The sequence below is a fragment of the Esox lucius genome, chromosome 11 (assembly GCF_011004845.1).
Source record: "Esox lucius isolate fEsoLuc1 chromosome 11, fEsoLuc1.pri, whole genome shotgun sequence".
Classification (NCBI taxonomy): domain Eukaryota; kingdom Metazoa; phylum Chordata; class Actinopteri; order Esociformes; family Esocidae; genus Esox; species Esox lucius.
Window position 1 is genome coordinate 52,028,528 of NC_047579.1, and position 25,288 is coordinate 52,053,815.

The 25,288-nt window shown below is 42.0% G+C and overlaps 1 protein-coding gene across 1 annotated transcript; it reads left to right on the forward strand.

The window, feature by feature from the left end:
- Positions 1-1,292: 1,292 nt before the first annotated feature.
- Positions 1,293-6,303, forward strand: LOC105030462 (E3 ubiquitin-protein ligase TRIM58-like). The gene is made up of 7 exons (XM_020050559.3): positions 1,293-1,358; positions 2,812-2,907; positions 3,424-3,528; positions 3,645-4,131; positions 4,229-4,334; positions 5,608-5,711; positions 5,865-6,303. The coding sequence occupies exons 2-7, from the start codon at positions 2,828-2,830 to the stop codon at positions 5,892-5,894; spliced, it is 912 nt and encodes a 303-aa protein (XP_019906118.2). The 5' UTR covers positions 1,293-1,358; positions 2,812-2,827; the 3' UTR covers positions 5,895-6,303.
- The last annotated feature ends 18,985 nt before the right edge of the window (positions 6,304-25,288 follow it).

Here is a 25,288-nt window from a genome sequence, read left to right on the forward strand (position 1 = left end):
CAGCCCTGTTCAGTATGGCCTAGAGTCTGGAAATATACTGGTGAGTAAATCCAATGTACGGTTCAGGAGAAAAACAGTTAGCATTAGCTTGTCTTGAAAATGGAACATTCTGTCAGCTGCCATTTTGCCATCTTATTGAGATATCAACAAACAATTGTACATGGGTTTTATATGGGGGTGGTATCTAGATGGACAGTGAATATGAAGTGCATAGGTTGTTGTTCCAATCAAGAATTGCACCCATGCACATTGTGCATACATAGATTGTACTGTAATCAGACATTTTGTCCAGCATTTTGCAAGGGATCTCAAATTCCTGAAGAGATTTTCGGGAGGCGTGTATAAGACACCTGCATGCCAAAGGACAAGTAAGTTGGATTCATGGTTCATGAGAAGAAGACTAGTAGTTTTGGACAAATTTTCATTGTGCAGTAAAATCCATCATGGTGGACTTTATGGGTTCTTGAGGCTTTTTGTTCATCATGAGAAATGAGGCAGGTACAGAGAATCAGCACTGTAGGTCAAATGGTGGAAATGGCATAATTTGCAATTGGCGCCCCTGGTGGAGGAATCGGGGCAGGGCTCTATATGGTTGTAACATGTGAACTATTTTGACTATGCAGGTTTATATCATTTTTTATCATGGACTTTTTGAGTCATTAAGCCTTTTAGGCACCAATTATACTAACAATAACAATAGGGTTTCTCCCACCAGATGTCCCCAAGTAATAGTGGGAAAAAATATTTGAGAGATTTGAACTAGGATTATAAAATAATGAAGAAATATTGTAAATATTTAATTATTTAGTTGCAGATATTTCACACAACTTGATGAATAGCACCCGGGAACATGGAAAAAATGCATACATGTACATCCACTGAAAAATAGTGTTGAAAAACCATATAATTCCCTTTCAAAATTAATATGTATGTGTTTTTAAGGTAAGTGAGACCTGCCTTTCTATATAAAAACCTTTTTCAATCCACGTAACAATAATTTACACCAGTTAAGAAGTGATATTTCCTGCGGACAGAAATGACACCGCATTGCAGGAACCCATTTACCCAAAAAGCTTGCGCGGTTGCATTTAGACAGGAATCCACCGAAAATTGTAAACCACACGCGTACTTTTGGCATGCTGTTGTCCTATTGTTTGGGACAGAGTAATATTAATCTGATGTACTCTGTTGTATGGATAGTATGCGGATTGAGACAGACCCCAGTCGAGGTAATGTTTACCTCAGTGGTCAAAAGGTACTCTGCTGACACCTGCTGCTCAGATCCAGTACTGCATCAGATTATTATTTACCGTCAAACTCATTCTGAAAGTGAAAGTTTTGAGAAACCAACGCACGAGGTAAGGAATCTTAGGATTTGAAATAAATAATAATGTAAAAACCAAAATGTTTGTTGCTGTCCTCCATATTTGATGAAACAAAGTTATCAGCAAATGTCAGCAGTTGTGGATTGGCTTCATTTGCTGCGCAATTTGCTGCCTGTTTTCATGTACAATTTGGCGCAGATATCGAACCGATTCCACCATGGGCCTAGTTTTTGCTGCTTTGGGGGGTTTCTTTCAATTGATGCCTAATAATGAACAAGGCTAACAGGTAGATCCCAACTAATTAGTGATCTAATTAATCCATCTAGTACAAGGTAAAAGTCAAAACCTACAGAGCCTCAGCCCTCCGTGGGTTCGGTTTGACACCTGTGCTGTTAGCCGATATTAGTGTGGTGATAGCATGCAGCAGGATGTGCCTCGGTTAAGAACTGGAAGTGTAAACAAACTAGTAGTCTATGTGAAAACAAATTTAAGAACAACGTTTACCTGCAGACAGAAAAATGCTAACTTGGGGAAAGGTGTGTGGGTGATGATGAGGCTTAAACAAATAAACTGTAAATGAGCTAAATAGATGCAGTTAATACCTTTTTATACTGCGTGCACGATTATTAGGCAAGTGAGTATTCTGATCGTATCATTATTTATATGCACATTTTCCAACTCCAAACCATATAAACTTGAATGCTCATTGGATTGAATCATTTTCAGGTGATATGTATTTGTGTATTAAGGGAGGGTGTGGCGAAAGTTTATTACACCTTATATCTAGGTGTGCATAACTATTAGGCAGCTTCATGACCTCAGGTAAAATGGGCCAAAAAGAGATTTAACTGACACAGAAAAGTCAAACATTTTAAAATGCGTTTCAGGCGGATGCAACACTCTTGAAATACCTAAACTATTGGTGCATGGCCACCAGAAAATCAAAGGTTTTTTTACAAATTGTCAACTATGGCGAAAAAAATGCATCAGTTATTTTTGTCATTTAGTTGCCTAATAATTCTGCACACCAATTGTTGCCTAATAATTGTGCACATTATATATTCCCCTGAGAAAGTTCAAAACTCACTTTTCCTTTGTTAAACATTCAGGTTTGAGGTTCAAAGGTATTTTGGATTGACATAAAGCATTGTGTTTGTTCAACAATAAAAGATCTTGAGAAATATGATGTGCCTAATAATTGTGCATACAGTGTATAAATGGTTTAAACAGCGATGTTAAAATTTGACTTTAATGTACAAAATTGAATGTACGAAATACACACAATTTCAATATAAAGCAGGAGAGAGTGGGGTCTTTGGTTTCCTGGTGTGGGTCTGAGAGGAGTTACCAGCACAATACACTTTAAAAGATCCCAGTTGTTGAAATGAAAAGCTTTAATAAAATAAAAAATTGTGAAACATTTAGTCATGCAACAGACATTTTCATCCACATACATGTAGTATGAAATAACATGTCGGATTTACAGGTTCAGAAAAGAGAGAATGGCGTCTCCTGATACCAGCAGTCACAAGTCAATGGGAAATCCCCCTCAAAGTGACACCTGGACCCCTGACCTTGGAGGGTATGAACCTTCTAAAGACCTTCTGACTGGAAATTGGAAACATTGTGTACTTGACCCAGTTCATACTGTCCTTGATATGTGCCACTCAAATAAGGGATGCGTGGGAACTTTATTTTATTAATTAAAAATACTATTGTTTCTGATCAGTCAAATGTCTCATTTCATAAATTATTCAAATAAAATCTTCAGGAACTCAGTTTGAATTGAACATTCAGGACACAACAAAGTGTATCACTAATAAAAGCAAACCATATAGTATTGGTGTGATACAATAGAGAACATTGACTGACAGAGGGGTACATTGACAAGCACTACAACCAACCCCCCCTTAAAGACCTGTTGATATAATCAGCAGTTCTAGGATCTATTCTCTTTCACTAGAGTTTACTCACAACTACCAGTCTCTCAGAGATATGGTCATTGATTTGGCCCAGAAGATCCAGTGGGAGACCTCCTAAGTCCTGTTGAAACCCAAGCATATTGTGGAATATTGTAACTATTTAATCTGAATTACAGGATAAAACAGGAGAGAGCAGATTCTCCTGCTTCCAGCTGTCTGTCTGTGCAGAGTGACTGGTCAATGGAAATCCCCCCCCAATTCACCTGGACCCCTGATCTGAGGTGAGATGGTATTTATTTAGAGTCATGATAGACTAGTTATTGATTAGGACAAAGTCTACATAGTTAACATTGTCTCTGGCTCTCCTTCTCCCTCTATTTGTCTTTCTCTCCATCAGTCCCAGTCTGCTGACTAAGCATCAGTTCAGGTGTTCTGTGTGTTCAGAGGTTCTGAGGGACCCGGTCTCTATTCCTTGTGGACACAGTTACTGCAGGCAGTGCATCAGTACATACTGGGCCCATCCTGGTCCTGCAAGAGACTATATGTGTCCCCAGTGCAGTAGGAGATCCAGAACCCGACCTGAACTCTACCCCAACTCAGCCTTGGCCTGGATGATCCAGAAGCTCCAGAGGACAGGTTTCAGTCCAGCCCTCCCTGCCCTGGTCTATGCTGGGCCTGGGGACGTGGCTTGTGATATCTGCTCTGGAAAGAAGCTCAGAGCCGTCAAGTCCTGTTTGACCTGCACTGCCTCCTACTGTGAGAGCCACATCAGACAGCATTACACGGTCCCAGCACTGCAGAGACACACACTGGCAGAGGTCACTGGAGATGGGGGACATGAAGACTACAGTGGCAAAACTGGAAGGACAAAAAAGATCAAAGAGGTAATGGATTTGACAATATCTGATATAAACATGAAATGTATTTAATGTATCTGATTTCAGGGAACTGAATTCTGTCTGTTTCTGGTGATCTCTTCAGGAGGGTGTGACTGAGGATGTTGAAGACAAGGAGAATGTCTGTCCAAAAAAAAAAAGCATTAATAAGGAGGAACATGTGAATATAGCTGAACCAAAGAGGAAAATTGGTGAGTTTCAGCAAAATACTTTTGAGCTAAAGAACATATCTGAAGACCTGGAGCAGAAAATCCAACCTTGTATGCATATATGGTCATTTTGGACCTATTCAAGTGTGTGTGTGTTAGCGTATTGATATACCATATGTGTGCACCTACAGCTCCTGAAAAATGTTTGAGACCAGTGCAACTTTTTCTTTCCTTTCCAAAAAAGTTGAAAAGGAAAGTTTTGAATGAGGAACAGAAGCGTTCAATTTGAAGTTGTCTCTTAATTTGAACCCTTCTGTTCCTCATTCAAAACCTTCTTTTACGACTTTTTTGGAATGTGAAAAAAAAGGAGCTGTGGTCTCTTAATAAATTTTTTCCAGAGCTGTATACAAAGAGAATTATTTATTTCAGCTTTTGTTTCTTTCAAAACATTACCAGTGGGTCAAAAGTTTACATTTTTATTATTTGGTAGCAATGTCTTTGAATTGTTTAACTTTGGTCAAACATTTCGGGTAGCCTTTCACAAACTTCTCACAATAAGTTAGGTGAACTTTGTCCCATTCCTCCTGACAGAAATGGTGTAACTGGATCAGGTTTGTAGGCCTCCTTGCTCGCAGACGCTTTTTCAGTTCTGCCCAAAAACGTTCTCTAGGATTGAGGTCATGGCTTTGTGATGGCTACTCCAATACCTTGACTTTCTTGTTCTTAAGTCATTTTGCCATAACTTTGGAAGTATGCTTGTTGTCATTGTCCATTTGAAAGACCAATTTGCGACCAAGTTTTAACTTCCTGACAGATTTCTTGACATTTTGCATCAATATAGCATCCCGGAGTCGCCGCTTTACTGTTGACGTTGAGACTAGTGTTTTGTGGGTACTAATTAATGAAGCTGCCATTTGAGGACCTAAGAGGCGTCTGTTTCTCAAACTAGACACTAATGTCATGGAGCATTTTCCTGCTGAAAAGAACATTCTCATAGTTGGGGAACATTGTTAGAGCAGAAGGAAGCAGGTGTTCTTCCAGGATAATATTGTACTTGGCTTGATTCATGCGTCCTTCACAAAGACAAATCTGTCCGATTCCAGCCTTGCTAAAGCACCCCCAGATCATCACCGATCCTCCACCAAATTTCACAGTGGGTGTGAGACACTGTGGCTTGTAGGCCTCTCCAGGTCTCCGTCCAACCATTAGATGACCAGGTGTTGGGCATATGTTAAGACATTTACATCACCAGAATAGTCTTTTTTTCATTTCCTAAAATTACTAAAATTTTGGTCTTTCGATGATTGTCCAACAGGCAAACAAAAACGAAAGAGACACTCTCGTCTGTCTCTTCCGTCCACTGTGAGGGAGATTACCATCGGCAGCCCCCCGTCTGTGAGGATAGGCTCTAGTCTACAGGTACATTAGGCCTCTAAACACCTATAAAACATGTCTGTCTGTGTACCGTTTCAGATTAACCGTCGCATTTGATTTAGATTTTGCCATCCAATTAAGACGACGTAGGACAGATGAATCCCTGTAACAACTGTCCTTTGTCACATTCCACTCCAGATTTCTCACAGATTTAATACACTAGCTTGACCATGCTGAGCAGCACACCCCCACCTCCATGACCCCCACCTCCGTGACCCTCAACTCTGAGGCCTCCACCTCTGCGCAGACCCAGCAGCCTTCACCTGGAGGCTCTCCAGGGACCCAACTGCAGCTGTGTGTGTGGGAAAGGGAGCCCCTGGTGGTGAAGCAACATGAGACCCTGTCAGACAATCACAATGGAGCACTGCCACTGCATTCCTACCTACCCTCTAACCTCCACCAGAGGAAGGTCATCTCTTGGTATAGGCCTTTCTGTTAAACTAAAGAAATACCCCTGAATGAGGAAGTTCCCAAACGTTTTGACTGGTTGTGGGTCCGTGTGTACATATGCATGTACTGTATATCTATATCCAGTTATAGACTTTGTGGAATCTGAGCATTAACAATTACAATATGAATGTTCATTTCATTGGAAGTGAATGTGCCTAGATAATGAGAACAACAGAAACATCTCTATTTAGATTATCTCTCTGTAGGTTGTGCTCTGATAACCCCAGGAATGTTCACATTGACCATTGATTTGTCATGGGGGTTACTGTCTTGGAGACCTGACCTTTGCTATGTAGAAACGCCCTTAATGTATAGGCTAGCTGGTAACCAACATTACAGTGAGAAGATAATGGAACGTTCACTGAATGACATCTGTGCTGCAATTTTCCAATTAACTTGAGCAAACTTCTCCCTCGATTTGATACGGGTTCTACATTATTTGACCAATATACGAAACTGCCGATTTCTAACAACTTCTTACATTTTCATATAATTCTTACATTTGTCCCAATACTTGTTGCACCAACGCCCAGAACAAATTCCTTGTTTGTTGTGAAATTTATTTGGCAATAAAACTCTTTCTAATATTTATGGTCACATTAAATGGATGGATGGTATTTAATGTACTTTTGAAGCATATTAATCTTTTAATGGAATTTATAATGCCTTGAGTGTACAGCAAAAATAGCTATTTTGACTTTACTGTGCCAACACTTATGGAGGACACTATATTATTATTATTATTATTATTATTCTATATTTCATATCTGAGTATTCATATCTGTTTATTTGTACTGCATTTGCTCCTCCCCCTCCCAGTTCAAACCAACTGTTTATTGGTGCTTCATTTGCTCCTCCCCCTCCCTGCTCAATCCCAATTTTTATTGGTGCGTTCCAGTTCCTTCTTTAGGCAAAACAGGAAGCCTTAATAACTGATTTTGATTCCCCATGTCTTTAGTGACATATAACAGTGTTTTAAGGTCAAACGAATCAATAAAAATATTAAACAGTGCCTCTTCACTGTTGTCATTGTGACTGGTGTTTAGTGGGTACTATTTAATGAAGCTGCCAGTTGAGGACCTGTGAGGCGTCTGTTTCTCAAACTAGACACTCTAATGTATTTTTCCTCTTGCTCAGTTGTGCACCAGGGCCTCCCACTCCTCTTTCTACTGAGGTTAGAGATGGTTTGTATTGTTCTGTTTCTTGGCAATTTCTCGCATGGACTAACCTTAATTTCACAGAACAAGAAATGTCTGACGAGTTTCAGAGGAAAGTTCTTTGTTTCTGGCCATTTTGAGACTGCAATCGGACCCACAATTGCTGAAGTTTCAGATACTCAACTAGTCTAAAGGCCATTTACATTGTTTTACTACTTTTATTGATTAGTTTGACCCTAAAACACTTATATGTCACTAAAGTCATGGGGAATCTAAATCGGTCATTGAAACAAAACTTCATTATGGTTTACATCTTTTCTTTAATCATACATATCCAAAAAAGGTACTTGTCTTTTCAACACATGGACTGTCATATAAGTGTCTCAGAAGTTTGTTGTGATGTGGTTTTAATTGTAGCTGAGAGTGTTCTGATTTCAACGATATGAAACACTTTATGATACCTTTTACAGAAATGCCTGTAGGAGTGAAATGTCAAAGTAGTGAAATATGGCAGAGAATCCCTGAGACCTCAGAGGATTGATGGGTAAATGAACACAGACACTGGACAGCGGTAGATCGGGAAAAAAATGCCAGCATCCCAGAGTCGCCTGTTCACAGCCTATTATCGAACCCACAAATGCTGATGCTTCAGATACTGTACTAGTCTAAAGCAGGTCAGTTTTATTGCTTCTTTAATCAGCACAAAAATCTTCAGCTGTGCTAAAATAATTGCCAAATATTTTTTTAATGGTCACATAGCCTTTTGAAATGATAAACTTGGATTAGCAAACACAATGTGCCATTGGAACAGAGAAGTGATTTGGCAGTTCCTGCACTTAAGTTAGCCCAAGTCAAGCGCTCATCCCTCTTATCAGCCGGACTGGTGGCCAAGGTCTGGGACATTCATGTAGTCAAAGTCCTTTAAAGTTGTTCCAGAAGTGACACCAGACTTCCTGGTTTCTGACCAAGTCTGTGGTCTGCTGAACATGCATGATAAGAGAGGTTAGCTATCTGCTTCACCAGGTGTGTGTGTGTGTGTGTGCGTCTGTTTACACGGTCAAACTGCACTTCAGCATGGCGATGGGATTCCTTAATGAGGACGGTCACCATGGTAGCAGTATTTTAATCCGGTCCCTGGTGATATCTCTCCAGACCAGAGGACCGTCTTCTAGAAGCCGTGTGACGCCATCATCACAGAGGGGAATTCTGCACACACACACAGATATTTAATCAGACTTCAGGGGAACTTTTGTTCCAATTTATTAAGTGAGACCCAACCATACACACACCCTTCCTTGTCTTCTCTCTGTTCTCTCTCTTTTGATTTTCAATCTTAAAATTTTTCTCACAGTCTCACTGATAGTGGAGACAGTCACCACTTGATGGCAGTGTTCATCCAGGAATGATGATTAAAACAACAGCACAACGTCCGCAGCACTGAGGAAGTACAGCGATGAAAGACAGAGAGAGAAAGAAGCGGGGGTGGTAAGAATAAAATAGAGACCAAGAAAGATTGAGAGATAAACAAAAGAAAGAGAAAGGGAGTTTAAACAGATCCACAAAGTAAGAGAAAAAGATGAACAGTGAGAGAAAGAAAAAGATGAACAGAGAGTGAAAGAAACCGAGAATAACAAATAAAATGGGGAGAAACAGGAAAACCGAGAGATGGATGAATGGGGAGAAAGTGAGAGAAACAGGGAGAGAAAGGAAGAACAATGAACAGAGACAAATTGAGAGGTAAAGAAAGCAGGATGGAGGGAAAAGGGAGAGTGTAGGTGTTTTTATAGAAGGTAATTGGGGGCCTTTGAGAGCTGAAAAGGTGGCGGCATCACTGATTCTTTGAGATATGAGGCTCCTTAGAAGGAAGGAAAGCAGCCTTGCTGATCATTAAATGCATCTCCTTCTCCACCATGTTGGTAAAAGTGGGACAATGCACTTGCTGATCTGTAGTGCTTCAACTGATTGGAATTATTGAAAATTACTTCGGTTTATTAACAAAATTCCATTCAGTTTGTCTGTGGTATCAGTGTTATCGTCTATGCTGTGGTCTGTGGTATTAGTGTTATAGTCTATGCTGTGGTCTGTGGTATCCGTGTTATGGTCTGTGGTGTGGTCTGTGGTTTCCGTGTTATGGTCTGTGGTTTGGTCTGTGGTATCTGTGTTATGGTCTGTGGTGTGGTCTGTGGTATCAGGGTTATGGTCTGTGGTGTGGTCTGTGGTATCAGGGTTATGGTCTGTGGTGTGGTCTGTGGTATCCGTGTTATGGTCTGTGGTTTGGTCTGTGGTATCTGTGTTATGGTCTGTGGTGTGGTCTGTGGTATCAGGGTTATGGTCTGTGGTGTGGTCTGTGGTATCAGGGTTATGGTCTGTGGTGTGGTCTGTGGTATCAGGGTTATGGTCTGTGGTGTGGTCTGTGGTATCCGGGTTATGGTCTATGGTGTGGTCTGTGGTATCAGGGTTATGGTCTATGCTGATCCTGAAGTACCATTAAACTGTTAAGTGTTGTTTTTTTGCCGGACCGCGTAAGTGGAGCCGGCCTAGAAGAGTGTTTCTTAGACAATGAATGACTGACAAAGTGACTGACTGACTACCCATTGTTAATAGCATAGACTGCCATGCAGGCGACCAGTGTTCAACCCTGATAAAACAAATTAAGCGTTAGGATTTGTTCAGGATAGACTAAAACATATTTGTGGGGTAGTGGTTAAAGACACGGTCTTCCACACAGGAAACCCTGCCAGGGCAACAACATTCACCCATTGCAGGCTGGCAGAACTACGCTTGCCTAGTTCTTTTTATTGCAACTTCATACTCATCAAAATGTATGTTAAAAACAGCTTTTCGCTGATGCCAGAATCTCTCCTCAAAACACACTAGCTGAACGGACTGGGCGTGGGGATAACGTTATAAATATTTATGTTTCTTAGATCTAAATCTGATTATCACTGAGTGGAACTCACACTCAACTCTGGAACTCGAGTCTCCACTCCGGTCTTTCATTGCAGCCCTCTAACCAGGTACGTATTTAGATCTGGGAAATCAGGTGGGTGACGTTAAGGTTCAGGTATAACAGAGAATCAGCAGGCCTGACCCTTGTAGGCTAAGAGTTGCTTAGCTCTGTTCTGGAGGTTCACCTACTTCTTCCAGCCAATGCTGTTTATGGCTGATCACTTTGTTCAATACATGTGTCCATCTGTCCAGTTCATTACTTCCTCAGTTATTCCAAGAAACAACAAGATCCCTTTCATGTATTGCAAGCAAACCAGATACAAAGGCCTGTGCGTTATCTTTTTGTCAATTATCAAATTTCCTTTTCCACACCATGGATGTAGATTCAGACTGTTTTTTAGGGACCAAACACAGCATCGGGCTCGGTCAGGGCTCTGGGTTTCTCCTCTGGCTCCCAGCCCCCACATCATCTGATGGGCCAAGATGAGGGGTGAGGTCGAGGGGTGGGGCCGGCCCTCCCAACTACCTCTTGAATGTCCCTGGTTCCTCCGCTGTGTTTGCCCGACGCATTCTCTCCTTGTAATCCTCCCGACGAGGCTTTCCCTGTACTCCTCATGACGGGTTCTCCCCCTGTTTTCCTGCCAACAAGGCTCTCCCTGTACTCCTCCTGACGAGGCCCTCCCTGTACTCCTCCCAACAAGACTCTCCCTGTACTCCTCCTGACGGGTTCTCTCCCTGTACTCCTCCCGACGAGGCTCCAGCGTCCTGAACCTCTAGTGTGGCCTCGCTCGATGGGACGAAACGATGATGGCAGTGGCACACCGCACTGTACACATGGAGGGTTGTACACAGGGCGGGCAGAATCCTGGCACAGGAAGGTTGTTCTTGGTCCTAGACGGTTGCAACTTTAAAACTACCCACTAAGTGTAGAGGGGAACGTGTTCAGGGATTTATTTTCTATGTAAACACGGCTGTCTCAGTGTTTACCGTGTAAACATGGCTTTCTTAATGAGTCAGAAAACAATGCTGACTGGAGCTCTGTGGACTCTCCTCCTGTACATGACGCTGGACATGAATCAGTGATGTCAGAACTTGTGAACTGGTGTTCAACAGTACTCCGTCAGCCAATAGGAGGACATTGTGTGACTGGTGTTTAACAGTACTCCGTCAGCCAATAGGAGGGCACCGTGTGACTGGTGTTTAACAGTACTCTGTCAGCCAATAGGAGGACACCATGTGACTGGTGTTTAACAGTACTCCGTCAGCCAATAGGAGGACACCGTGTGACTGGTGTTTAACAGTACTCCGTCCGCCAATAGGAGGACACCGTGTGACTGGTGTTTAACAGTACTCCGTCAGCCAATAGGAGGACACCGTGTGACTGGTGTTTAACAGTACTCCGTCAGCCAATAGGAGGACACCGTGTGACTGGTGTTTAACAGTCACACAGTGTTGGCTTCAATCATCTGCATGCCCTGAGATCATCCACGGAATGTGTTGGCTTCATTTTACATTCCCCACGTGACTCAAAACTAATTATCATTCACCTCAACTTGAAAGGACATATCATTAAATATGGCTACACAATCATGTAACTATTAAACCTAATTATTGTTTCAGATGAATAGGTCTCATAGAGGCCATTAATGTAATAGGAACAGTTGTGGGTGGCAAGCTTGTATGATATACTGTAGTTAGAGCTCCTGATTCTCATTGAAGACAGGGTGTGTGTCTTTCTGTGTGTCTGTGTGAGCGTGTGTCTGTGTGCACCTGAATAATTAACACACCTGGTTGTTGCTTTAGTTTTAGTTGTTAAAATATTCAGTTCTCACATCTCCTCTCAGCCCAACTAGTTTTACAGAAGAGAGGAGATGGGGGGAGAGAGAGAAAGAGCCTCCACCTCCCCAGCCCCCACCTCCCCTGTCCTCATGTGTAATTAAGTCCTGTCCTAAAGTGAAAGTTTAGTCCTGTCCTCATTTGTAAGTTTAGTCCTCATGTGTAAGTTAAGTCCTGTCCTCATGTCTAAATTTAGTCCTGTCCTCATGTCTATGTTAAGTCCTCATATCCATGTTAAGTCTTAATGTCCAAATTAAGTCCTGTCCTCATGTCTATGTTAAGTCCTTTCCTCATGTCCAAATTAAGTCCTGTCCTCATGTCCATTTTAAGTCCTGTCCTCATGTCCATGTTAAGTCCTGTCCTCATGTCCATGTTAAGTCCTTTTCTCATGTCCAAATTAAGTCCTGTCCTCATGTCCATGTTAAGTCCTGTCCTCATGTCCATGTTAAGTCCTGTCCTCATGTCTATGTTAAGTCCTGTCCTCATATCTATGTTAAGTCCTGTCCTCAAGTCCATGTTAAGTCCTGTCCTCATGTCTATGTTAAGTCCTGTCCTCATGTCCATGTTAAGTCCTGTCTTCATGTCTATGTTAAGTCCTCATGTGTAAGTTAAGTCCTCATGTGTAACTTAAGTCCTGTCCTCATGTGTAAGTTTAGTCCTGTCCTCATGTCTTGTAAGTCATGCAGTCTCCTGTTCAGCAGGCCTGGAAGGGGGTCAGTAGAAACAGTGTGAAACTGCCCGGATAGAGGACATCTCCACTAAACCCAGGCCTCAGACACAGAGAGAGGAGGATGAGAAAGGGCACTGGTACGCCTGAGAGAGAAAGAGAGAGAAATAGAACAACTGGGAGAGAGACTGAGAAGAGAGAGAGAAACAGAATGACTGGGAGAGAGACAGAGAAGAGAGAGAGAAACAGAATGACTGGGAGAGAGACCAAGAAGAGAGAGAGAAACAGAATGACTGGGAGAGAGACAGAGAAGAGAGAGAGAAACAGAATGACTAGGAGAGAGACCGAGAAAAGAGAGAGAAAAGAGAGCGAAGAGGAGAGAAAGAAAGAGAAGAGGAAGATTAGCATATTTTTTTAATGGTTGGAGGAGAGAAAGATTGGACAGACAGAGACAGACAGACTCAGCCAGCCAGGCAGCCAGACAAAAAGAGCCAAACAGCCAGCCAGCCGGACAGAGACAGCTGGACAGACAGACAGACCGACAGTCAGAGAGACAAGACAGACAGAGAAAGACAGATAGCCAGACAGTCAGAGAGACAGAGAAAGACAGACAGACAGACATGGTCTAACAGAGAGACAGACAATCTGCCAGACTGTCAGACAGAGATAGAGAGTCAGAGAGACAGAGAAAGCCAGACAGACAGACAACTGTTCAGAGAGACAGACAGAGAAAGCCAGACAGACAGAGGTGGTTAATAATTAATGAATGCACCCCATTATTCAGCAGAAGTTATTCAGACAGGATGATGTTCTTCTTTTAATTTATTTCTTTATTTCTCTCTTTCCACTCTGACTTAGGGAGATAAAGGACCCCCTCATTGACTTGCATCCCCCCCCACACACACACATACACACACACACGCACACACCCACACACACACACACACGTACGCACACGTACACACCTACACCCACACACACACCCACACACACACACACACACACTAAACTGATGGTAGATAGGTCATCGGGAATTCCTCCCAAGTTCTGAGCATTGATTTTAGCTCCGTTCACATTAACCAGCTGCTGACAAGAAGCAGAGATGGTTAGATTGAGATTGAGGTCTGCATGCATGTGTTTATGTGTGTATATGTGTGTGTGTGTGTCTATTTGTGTACATTTTTGTGAGTGTATCTGTGTGTGTTTGTTGGTGTGAATGTATCTGAGTGTATGCATGTGTTTGTGTATGTATGTGATTCAATATATATATATATATATATATATGTGTGTGTGTGTGTTTGTGTGAATACATTAGAGTGTGTGTGTCTGTGTGTGTTTGTGTATGTATGTGATTGTATATATAAATATATGTATGTGTGTGTGTGTGTTTGTGTGAATACATTTGAGTGTGTGTGTCTGTGTGTGTTTGTGTATGTATGTGATTGTATATATAAATATATATATGTGTGTGTGTGTGTGTGTGTGTTTGTGTGAATACATTTGAGTGTGTGTGTCTGTGTGTGTGTGTTTGTGTATGCATGTGATTGTATATATAAATATATATATATGTGTGTGTGTGTGTTTGTGTGAATACTTTTGCGTGTGTGTGTGTACATTTGAGTGTGTGTGTCTGTGTGTGTGTATGTGTACATTTTGGAGTGAGAGTAACGAGGACCTTCGATGAGAGTGACACTGAGTCCTGATGATGTTGTCTGCTTGTTTGTTCACGCGGGAGGAGGGCCTTGGTCAGGGAGGTGACCACGACCCCAGTGGCCACTCTGTCAGAGCACCAGAGTTCCAGTGTGGAGATGGAAGAACCTTCTGGAAGGCTCTCCCCTCACCAGGCCAGCATGGGAGTAGTCAGATGAGAAACCACTCCTCAGTAAAAGGCACACGAGAGCCATTCCTCCCATCTCCCCCCCAGAACTCCAAGGGATTCTTGGTCACCTCCTCCCCCCTCGCCAGTGTGGCCAAGCAGTCAGCTCTAGGAAGTGTTGGTGGTTCCAAACATCATCCATTTAAGAATGATGGAGGCCACTGTGATCTTCAATGCTGCAGAAACGTTTTCGTGCCCTTCACCAGATCTGTGCCTTGACACGGTCTGTTTCTCGACACAGTCCGTTCTTCGACACAGTCCTATTTTCGTCACAGTCCGTTCTTGGACACAGTCCGTTCTTGGACACAGTCCGTTCTTGGACACAGTCCGTTCTTCAACACAGTCCTATTTTCGACACAGTCCGTTCTTCGACACAGTCTGTTTCTCGACACAGTCCGCTCTTCGACACATTCTGTGTCTTGACACAGTCCGTTCTTGGACACAGCCTGTGTCTCGGAGCTCTGAGAACCAATAATTTAACAACTTGGCTTGGTTGTTGCTCTGACACACACTGTCACCTGTGGGACCAGATATAGACAGGTGTGTGCCTTTCCAGATTATGTCCAATCAATTGAATCTACCTAAGATGGACTCCAATCGTGTTACAGAAATATCTCAAGGATGATCAATGGAAACAGGATGCACCTGAGCACAATTTTGGGCTGTGAGTACTGTGAATACCTATGTAAATGTTATTTATTTTATTACTAACTTTCAGTCTCTAGAGTGATAAAGAAAAAATAAATAAAATAAGACGTAGAAAAAGTAAAGGGGTCTGAATACTTTCCAAACCATTGCACTTGTTTTAACCCTTTTCCCCATTCCTGCTGTTTTAAATACATAAATGTTAAAACATTTTATGTTTTTATTTGAGTTTTCATCTTACTGTTTATTGTTTTCCTTTAAAAAAGTATTCATGACACGCTTGTAATGAAAATCTGTTCTCATTGTGTCTCCCTGAATAAATAAAATGCAATACATGTTGGAAAACCTCTGCCAGATGGTGAAGGGGCTCTGATTGTGTGTTTTGTTTTCATTAAGACACTCAGTTGAATTTCTGTCAGCCCAGTGACATGCTGACTTATCTCTCTCTAATCTCTCTGCTCATGTCACTGGAGAAAATGGCTATTTAACATTACTCTGAGGTAAGGTAACACACACACACACTCTGTCCAGACATGACACAACCTTTCACACATGAGTCATTTCCTAGTGAAGGAGATTATTTATGCATTTTATTTATTCATGTTATCATCTGTTATCCTCTGTTCTCATCAGCTATCATCTGTTATCATCTGCTGTGCTGTCCTGATTTCCGTCCTCGCTCTTTGTTTGGTCTGTAAGAGACTGTCAGCTAATTGTCTTCACAATATGACAAGCTTGTTAAGTTCACAGATGTAGACCCCTTAATTCACGCAAGTTTTCAGTGGGGGAGAAACCGACACTTGAACAGTTCTGTTCCGTATGTTGTGGCCCTTGGTAATCAGCTCCCAGCACCACAGAGGCTGAAAGGATTATGCTCCTAACCGGGGCCAGTTCCAGGCACGTGCTTAGGGCCCCAGACTGCTAGGGGCCCCCCTACCGCTTAGGACTGCAAGCAGAGGGGGACCCCAAAATGTCTATCTTATCACCCACTCTTTCCCCACACGTGGTCATATCCTATCGTACATACGTATATTTTGACTTAAGCAGATGTTGTGTCTCTGTCTCTGTACCTGTATGTCGGTATAAAAGACAGCTCTTTCGCCTCTTTCATAAAATACAGCTCCTTCATCGAATTCACTAAAGACAACTCTTTCATACAAAGCAGCTCTAGACCTCTAATGTAAAACACCTCTTTGACCTGTATCATAAAAATCATTAAACGCCACTATTCCATTTCTTTAATAAAACACAGCTCCTTCACACAGTCCATTCCATGTTAAGCTCCTTCACCTTAGTTTACCTGTAAGAGTTTCAGTGATCTCATTGTGATTCATCTGTTTAACCTCCTAAGACCTGAGCTTTGATAATGTATGCATTTTTAATTTGGGATTAGTAGGACCTGATAAGTATAATATAAAAGCCTGGTGCAGACAACTCTCCTTTAATAAGGACAATAGGTTAAAGTTATGCAGAATGAAGTACATGGTGCAGGAAAAATGTTGTCCTCATATGTGGTCACAGGTTCTCAGGAGGTTAAATAAAGTTTAATCAATAGAATAAACAAATAAACCATATCCGAAACAGGATGCCACATAAATGGGTCCAGCTGGGGTTTAAAGTGTTGAGTTTGCTAACTGTGCTGGCAGTGATTAATGTTTATTAATCATGATGACAATAGTCACTTTCTCTATTCCCACCTGCCCCCTCCTCGTATCGCCCCCCCCCCCCCCAATCTCAACCTCAGGGCTAACTCAGGGCAGGGAATGAGGTAATTATTTTTTAACAAAAGGGTGGGTAATCTATGAGAACACACTGAGGGATAGGGGTGTTTGTGTGCCTGTTCATGTTCACAATCAGTGAGAGTGTGTGTTAGTGTGTGTGTGTGTTACTTGAACAGGAGGTGATAGGTCTTCCAAGTATGTTCCGTGATTGTTGCACTGGCAGGTCTTTGGGGGGACCAGAGGACATTCATGGACGTTCATGTCACACCGTTCTTGGCTGAAACAGGAACCAATATGGACAACTCACTCTGGACGTCAATAATGTCCACTGGGTTGGGTTAATTTATAAATGCAATGGTTAGAGTTAGTAGAGACCAAGGCAATGTAACCTGATCACGGTTTGGTACTCTTCTAATCTTGTAAAATGTAAGCACAGCCCAAACTGTATTACTTTACCTCACAATGTGGTAAATAAAAGGTTGGTGTTCAATAACATTGTTTGAACTAAAGAGTAATATTAATAGTGCCATAATTTGGCTCCATAATCATCTGCCAGTTGACGTTAACTAAATAATGGTAATTCATGCTTTTTGATTGATTTTATTGAGGCTGATAATCCACATGCTAATTCCCATGTGAGGCTGATGGGGCTGGTGAGTCTGGTGGGGCTGGTGAGGCTGGTGAGGATGGTGGGGATGGTGGGGCTGGTGAGGCTGGTGGGGATGGTGAGGCTGGTGAGGCTGGTGGGGCTGGTAATGCTGGTGAGGCAGGTGGGGATGGTGGGGCTGGTGAGGCTGGTGGGGATGGTGGGGCTGGTGAGGCTGGTGAGGATGGTGGGGATGGTGAGGCTGATGGGGCTGGTGGGGCTGGTGAGACTGGTGAGGCTGGTGAGGATGGTGGGGATGGTGAGGCTGGTGGGGCTGGTGGGGATGGTGAGGCTGGTGAGGCTGGTGTGGCTGGTAATGCTGGTTGGGATGGTGGGGCTGGTGAGGCTGGTGAGGCTGGTGGGGATGGTGGGGCTGGTGAGGCTGTGACTCTGCAGTTTTTTGCTCTTTGGGCTTTCAGGCTGGATGTCTGTAAAAGCACTTTGTGACAAAGCCCTATGTTCACAAAATAGGCTTTGACAATTACATTTGCCTGAATTTAATTGGTTAAGTGGATCCCATGAAACAGGCAGGCAAGTCCAAGCACGATCAGCAGTGCTGGTACATTCTGGTCCTGTTAGGAAACGCCTGCCTGTGTGCAAGTGCAAGTTGGACATTCGGGAGGGGAAAACTGTGTTCAGATCTGTTAAGATCAGATTTGTCACAGATGAGAGAACTGGAAGGAGGTGGGCCCAGATCTACCTGACCCAGCAGCCCTCCTCCTGTCGCCACGGGAACCTGGAAATGACAACCTGATGCTCCACCTCGGCCGCGTTATCTGGCTCTCTGTCAGTCTGTGGGATCAGCCGGTTGGCCCATTTTACTCAGGTGTTGTGTGGTATTGTAGCCCGTGGCTCGGTGTAATCTCCCGCAGATGCCAACACGGGTCCTCCGTCTTCATTTCAATCCCCTCGTTATCGCACGCCCTGTTGATGTTTGTCTTGTCATGGTAGACTGGGCACATCGGCTCCAAACATGGTTGCAAAGGAAACTCTGCCGTCATGGAGTGGCGTGCCCTGATGGAGTGGCGTGCCCTGATGGAGTGGCGTGCCCTGATGGAGTGGCGTGCCTTGATGGAGTGGCGTGCCTTGATGGAATGGCGTGCCTTGATGGAAGGGCGTGCCTTGATGGAAGGGCGTGCCTTGATGGAAGGGCGTGCCTTGATGGAAGGGCGTGCCTTGAGTATCAGCATTAAGGGCCGCATGGGACGTTTGAGTGTGCTACGAAAAACATATTTGACGAAATCTGAAACAACATTTTTAACACAATGGATGAGTTTAGAAGGTGGATGACTCCATGTAAGCTGTGATCCAATGATCCCAGGTGATTTTCTTTGAGAAAAACAGGTTAAAGCAGAAAAATATTAGAGGTTATTTGCTTTGATAAACACATGCTAAAGCAGTAGAACATTCTAGGTGATTTTCATTGAGAAACACAGGTTAAAGCAGTAGAACATTCTAGGTGATTTTCTTTGATAAACACAGGCTCAAGCAGCAGAAGATTCTAGAGTGTGGTACTAGTCCTCAGATGGGTCAATCACTGATGTCTCTGCTAATCAGCGTTTCTTGATGAAAATTAAATAAACAATAGAACAGAGACAACAAGATCAGCTCGTATGTGGAACCATGGCGTAGTACTTGACACACGCACAAACGCACTCACAGTTGCATACACACATGTAAAAACAGAATTTAAATTGTGGGTATGTATACACCGTCCTTACTTTGCCTTCATACATATTTGATTCAGGTCACCACCAACTGAATCTCCAGCAGCACTAACCATTCATCCAACCACGACCCTACCTGGTAAAACGCGAGGAGGCGGAGTGAGGAGTGTTTCTGCGCGTACACACGCACGCACGCACGCACACACGTGTGTGTTTGGGCCAGGCAGAGTGAGGAGGAAAATAATGCAGTTGTTTCTCCCCGAGGCTGATTCTACCTCACTCTCTCATCAAATAACAGATGAAACAGAAGGAGAGATAGTTAGTGAGGCAGGTGAAGAGACCCAGACATATCTCTCCAAAGGACCCCTCTGCACCCCGACTCGGTATCCATGACAACAGACCTCACGCCCTTCCCACGCCCCAATGACACGGAGGATTGACGGAGACACACACACTGCATGTGATCAATAACCGTGCCGACAGACACCAATGACGGAGCATTGGAGAGAAGACAATTAGGTGACGGAACTGAAGATACTCTCCCAGAGTTTGTGTGTGTGTTTCTGTGTGTGTTTCTGTGTGTGTGTTTAAATAACACCATATCTCTAATAGGTTCCTGGGGGAGTAGACACCGACTCTATACCCAGAAGAGGAAGATGAGGAGGAAGAGCAAACGGATGTAAATGTTGGTGGTTTTAAAGGTGGACAGTAGATGGCAGTGTTGCTCTTTTAAACAACAGATCGCCAGAGAGGAGAAGGGGAGACAGACAGGAGAGGAAAGACAAGAAACGAAGAGAGAGAGACAGTCTGTAATGCAAAATTCAAAATGCCCTCATCGGTTTTCCAGTTGTCTGTGATGTTTACCGAGGATTTTAACATTATTATTGTTCTCACTGTTTCTTTATTGAGTGTTATGTCTTTTTCTTACCTGTTTTGGTGACGCCAATAAAGCCATTAAAAATGTAATGTAATTGAGATTGAAATTGAGTAGAAGCAAGAAACGAGGAGATAGAGGAAAAAAGGTAGAGATGTACAAGAATTGAAGAAACAAAGACATCAAGGTTTAGCTACAGATAGATGAAGGGACAATATAGGAAGAGATAGAGAGAGACAAGGAAGGAAGAGATAGAGAGAAACAAAGAAGGAAGAGATAGAGAAAGACAAGAAAGGAAGCGATAGAAAGAGACAAGAAAGGAAGCGATAGAGAGAGACAAGAAAAGAAGCGATAGAGAGAGACAAGAAAGGAAGAGATCACATTAGAGCAGTCTATTAGAGCAGTTGTCTCTAAAATCTAAATCCAAGAATACATATACACATTTTTGGCTAAAATGAATCAAATTTCTTCAGAAACGTACCATATTCTGAATAGAGATATGTAAACAAACACCTTGTAAGAATCAAATAGATAAAAGGAAGATTTTAACATCGTACAGACTCAGTGACCATAGTCTGTCTATAGAGACGCCATAAAGAACATGGATAACCAAGAGGAAAGGCTGTGTAACCAGAGAGGAAAGGCTGTGTAACCAGAGAGGAAAGGCTGTGTAACCAGAGAGGAAAGGCTGTGTAACCAGAGAGGAAAGGCTGTGTAACCAGAGAGGAAAGGCTGTGTAACCAGAGGGGAAAAGCTTTGTAAACACTGTAGGTTTGTAAACACTGACAATGAATACATCCTACCTCACTGCTCTAAATGTGATCCACTGCCCAAATCGACAGTACACCATTTCAAACTATCTGACAGTGGTTGCTGATCAAAACCTTGACAAAGCATGAGCCCATGAGGACAGCCCTGCCATGGAGAAGGGTAGACATAGGGAAACCTGGTTGGCTCCCTGTGGAGGAATGGCTGTGAAGTCACTGCATCATAGCAGAACCTGAGACAGAGCCACGTTTCAAAGACCTCCCTGATGAAAATAGGCAACCCATCTTCTAGAGGAGGATGCAGAAAGCTGTGGATTGGCAACAAAAAACATCATAACAGGGACATTGTCTGACAGATCGAACTACATTATTACCTGCTATAATATGAGGGACAGTGTCTGACAGATCAAACTACATTATTACCTGCTATAATATGAGGGATAGTGACAGACAGATCAAACTGCATTATTACCTGCTATAATATGAGGGACATTGTCTGACAGATCAAACTACATTATTACCTGCTATAATATGAGGGACAGTGTCTGACAGATCAAACTACATTATTACCTGCTATAATATGAGGGACATTGTCTGACAGATCAAACTACATTATTACCTGCTATAATATGAGGGACAGTGTCTGACAGATCAAACTACATTATTACCTGCTATAATATGAGGGACATTGTCTGACAGATCAAACTACATTATTACCTGCTATAATATGAGGGACATTGTCTGACAGATCAAACTGCATTATTACCTGCTATAATATGAGGGACAGTGTCTGACAGATCAAACTGCATTATTACCTGCTATAATATGACGGAAAGTGTCTGACAGATCCAACTACATTATTACCTGCTATAATATGAGGGAAGTATCTGACAGATCAAACTACATTATTATCGCTATATTATGAGGGACAGTGTCTGACAGATCCAACGGCATTATTACCTGCTATAATATGAGAGAAGTGTCTGACAGCCCAAACTACATTATTGCCTGTCATAATATGAAAACTACATTATTACCTGTCATAATATGAGGAAAAGTATCCCAATACAGATTTATGAATGCATTTCGTTGCCTTAGGGTATGTTGTAGAAGCCTTATCTCATTTTAATCAACCATTCATCCATCTATTCATCCATCCATTTATCCATCCATTCAACCATCCAATCATCCATCATCCATTAAAACCATCCATCCATCCATTAAAACACCCATCAAAGTCAATGTCTTTTAATTTTTGTGACATGGAACGTGACATCTTTGCAGTGGGCGTTAAGAAAAATATAAAGAAAAATAATAGCAAAAATGTACATAACAATTAAAACTCACAGCAATTCCGGAGAATGTAAACCACCCATTAAACCATCCATCATCTAGATTTTTCTTGATTTATTTCGACCATCCAGGGGTTTAAACTGTTAGTGGCACTAGTCCAGTTATTTCTGAACGTGTACTTCTCTCGAAAGTCACACGGAAGCATCAAACACATTGACACCACCGAATCCCTATTGCACACTGGTGAGAGGAATTGAAAACGCTTTAGTAAAAAAGTATTAATGATCAATAAACATAATGTGTTCCACCATTCCCTTAATGGATTTTGTGAATTTTATTATGGACTGTAAAATAGTCTAGAGAGAATGCTCAAGTGCACAGAAAAATACACAGACATACCATAATTGTTCATTTTCTGAGGGGTTTTGCACTGTAATTCTCTGACACTTGAAATGTATCCCAAGAAGACTAGAAGGAAACTGTCTTTAGACAGGTGTTAGGGTTAAAATCATGAACATGTATGAGTATTCTTCCTCTGTTTTTAGACAGTTTTTAGAGTGTTCTTCCTCTGCATCATGCATTTGACCTGGGCCAGAGATTTCTACCTACTTCTTACTCTGTATTTTCTGACAATCTGTGTACCATGAAAAATGCTGTTGTCTTGAATTATTCTTCTTGACTGAATTTCTCTAAACTCACAAGTGTCAATTTTTCTAAAATACATGTTCTGGTCTTTGTGCCATAGAAATCATGCAGGTCTACCATCATTGGCACAAGTCTCTTAATAAAAAATTAAATCAAAGAAAATGTTTTTTTGTTTTTATAAATCATTCATTAATCATGTAATTTTCATGTGCTAATGTGTACAAATTTAGAGTCCAGAAACCTGTGGTCAGCACAGTAGTTAGTTAAGTTTACAGTAAGTTACCTGTTTTCATTTTTGAAAGTCCAGACCATTGATGCCACAGGGAAATGGCTCAGGTCTGTCAGGACTCTCAGCCAGATTCCAAACATCATTGTTCTTCGTCCTCTCCCTGATCAACCTTTCTTCGTCTTTCTCTGATGGTGTCATCCTATTTAGATTTTTTGTTAAGAGTCTTAGAATCGCAATGATATGAGTTTTGTTTCAACATAACTGCATGGTGACAATTGGGCTTTACAAAGATAGTTGTGTGTCAAGTCTTTTAAGAAAGTATGGAACAGTGATTTGTGTGAAAACAGGTGAATATTGCTTATGGGTTTGGTAAGTGGTCTTCCTTCAGGAAATTAACTAAATTAATTAAAATGGTTTTGTGCATATTGATCATAGATCCAGTTTAAGCATGTTAGCAGTTGTGAAAAACTGTAATGACATTTTATCTGATCTTGTAGAATGTTACAAACTGTGACGTACTCAAACTGCTAATTAATTGTTTGGTTTATTGATTGGTTGATCCTTCTGTCTCTGAAAGTAATACATGTTAATTGGATAAATACTGCCTGGTGTTTTATGTGTTGCAGGGTGTGTATGTTAGCGTGTGTTAGTGTGTATTATTGTGTGTGTATGTATTAGTGAGTGTGTGTGTTGTTACTGTGTGTGTATTAGTGTGTGCGTGTATTAGTGTGTGTGTGTGTGTGTGTGTGTGTGTATTAGTGTGTGTGTGTGTATTAGTGTGTGTGTGTGTATTAGTGTGTGAGTGTGTATTAGTGTGTGTGTCTCTATTAGTGTGTGTATTAGGGTGTGTGTGTGTGTGTGTGTGTGTGTGTGTGTCTGTATGCATTTGTGTCCGTGTGCAGGATAAACATATTTTTTCCTTTCTATGTTTCTCTGCACAATCAGTCATATATCTGGCTAACTGACTATCTCTTCCCAGACGATGTAGCACAGTGGGGTTTCAGTGTGTAGTTCTGGAGTGTTTGACGTTGAGTGTTTCCTGTGCAGTGCCGGCAATGCTAATTGATTTGGTGTGACAACTCTGTGTTGAGCTGGAAGAGAAGTCTACCTCACATTAAAGAGGCTTTTAATAACATCTTTGTTGCATTCCCTGGCTGTCAGGATGTCCATATAATCATGAAGGACTTGCAGACAGTCAGCTGACAGACACCAATGCTTTGCTAATCTGTTTTCCAAACATCATTGGTCCTAAAGCTGATCTAAACATCCCTTTAGATCCTAATATCTCTTTACAAATATCCTACAGACAAAATGAGCCACTACAAGATCCCTTCGCAGTACAAACATACAGGTAGCTGTTGAATAATGTAGTGAACACTTTCACCATACCTCATTTTTTTCTTCCTCCTTGGATACTAAGGATCCACTGCCTGCATGGACTCTGGGGCACCCCAATGGGAACGAGTGACCTAACGGTTGTTTGTAGGGTCCCTCATAACATCAGATATCCTGCCACAGTCAGACAAGATTCATTCTCTGCTAGGCCCTGATTGGGGCCCTGATTGTAGCCCTGATTGTAGCCCTGATTGTGGACCTGATTGGGGCCCATTCTGCCCCTGACCTCAGCAATGCAGGACTTGCAAGGCTACCAAAATATAATTTTATTATGCCAATCTATGTGAAATTAATGACTAGCAAAGTTATTATTGGGGTTGAAGAGGAAAGTATGAATGAACATTCTTGGGGAAACGAATACTAGTTTTAGACTAGATGGAGTACAGAACCAAAACAACAAAACTCCTTTCACTGCCAAAATGGAGTGAACGATATGTCAGTCAATCAATCAATCAATCAATTAGTAGATCAAATGTATTTTATAATGCCTTTTTTACATCAGCAGATGTCACAAATTGCTTTTACAAACACCTAACTTTAATAATATAATAATAAAACATCTCAGTTTCCCAAAAAGTTGGGACGCTGCATAAAATGCAAATAGTTTTAGATTTTTTTGTCAGAACGCATAAGCGGAGCTGGCCAAGAAGTGCGAATGTCTCTTACTGATTGAATGAGTGAGTGAGTGAGTGACTGATTGGCTGACTGACTGACTGACTGAGTTCCCCGTGTTAAATAGCGTAGT

What these genes read in the sequence shown, in the direction of transcription:
- LOC105030462 (XM_020050559.3), top strand. Translation starts at nt 2,828, where the DNA reads ATGGCGTCTCCTGATACCAGCAGTCACAAGTCAATGGGAAATCCCCCT. An exon ending in ACCTGGACCCCTGATCTGAG is followed by an intron (nt 3,529 to 3,644) that starts GTGAGATGGTAT and finishes TCTCTCCATCAG; the next exon opens with TCCCAGTCTGCTGACTAAGC. An exon ending in GGACAAAAAAGATCAAAGAG is followed by an intron (nt 4,132 to 4,228) that starts GTAATGGATTTG and finishes TGATCTCTTCAG; the next exon opens with GAGGGTGTGACTGAGGATGT.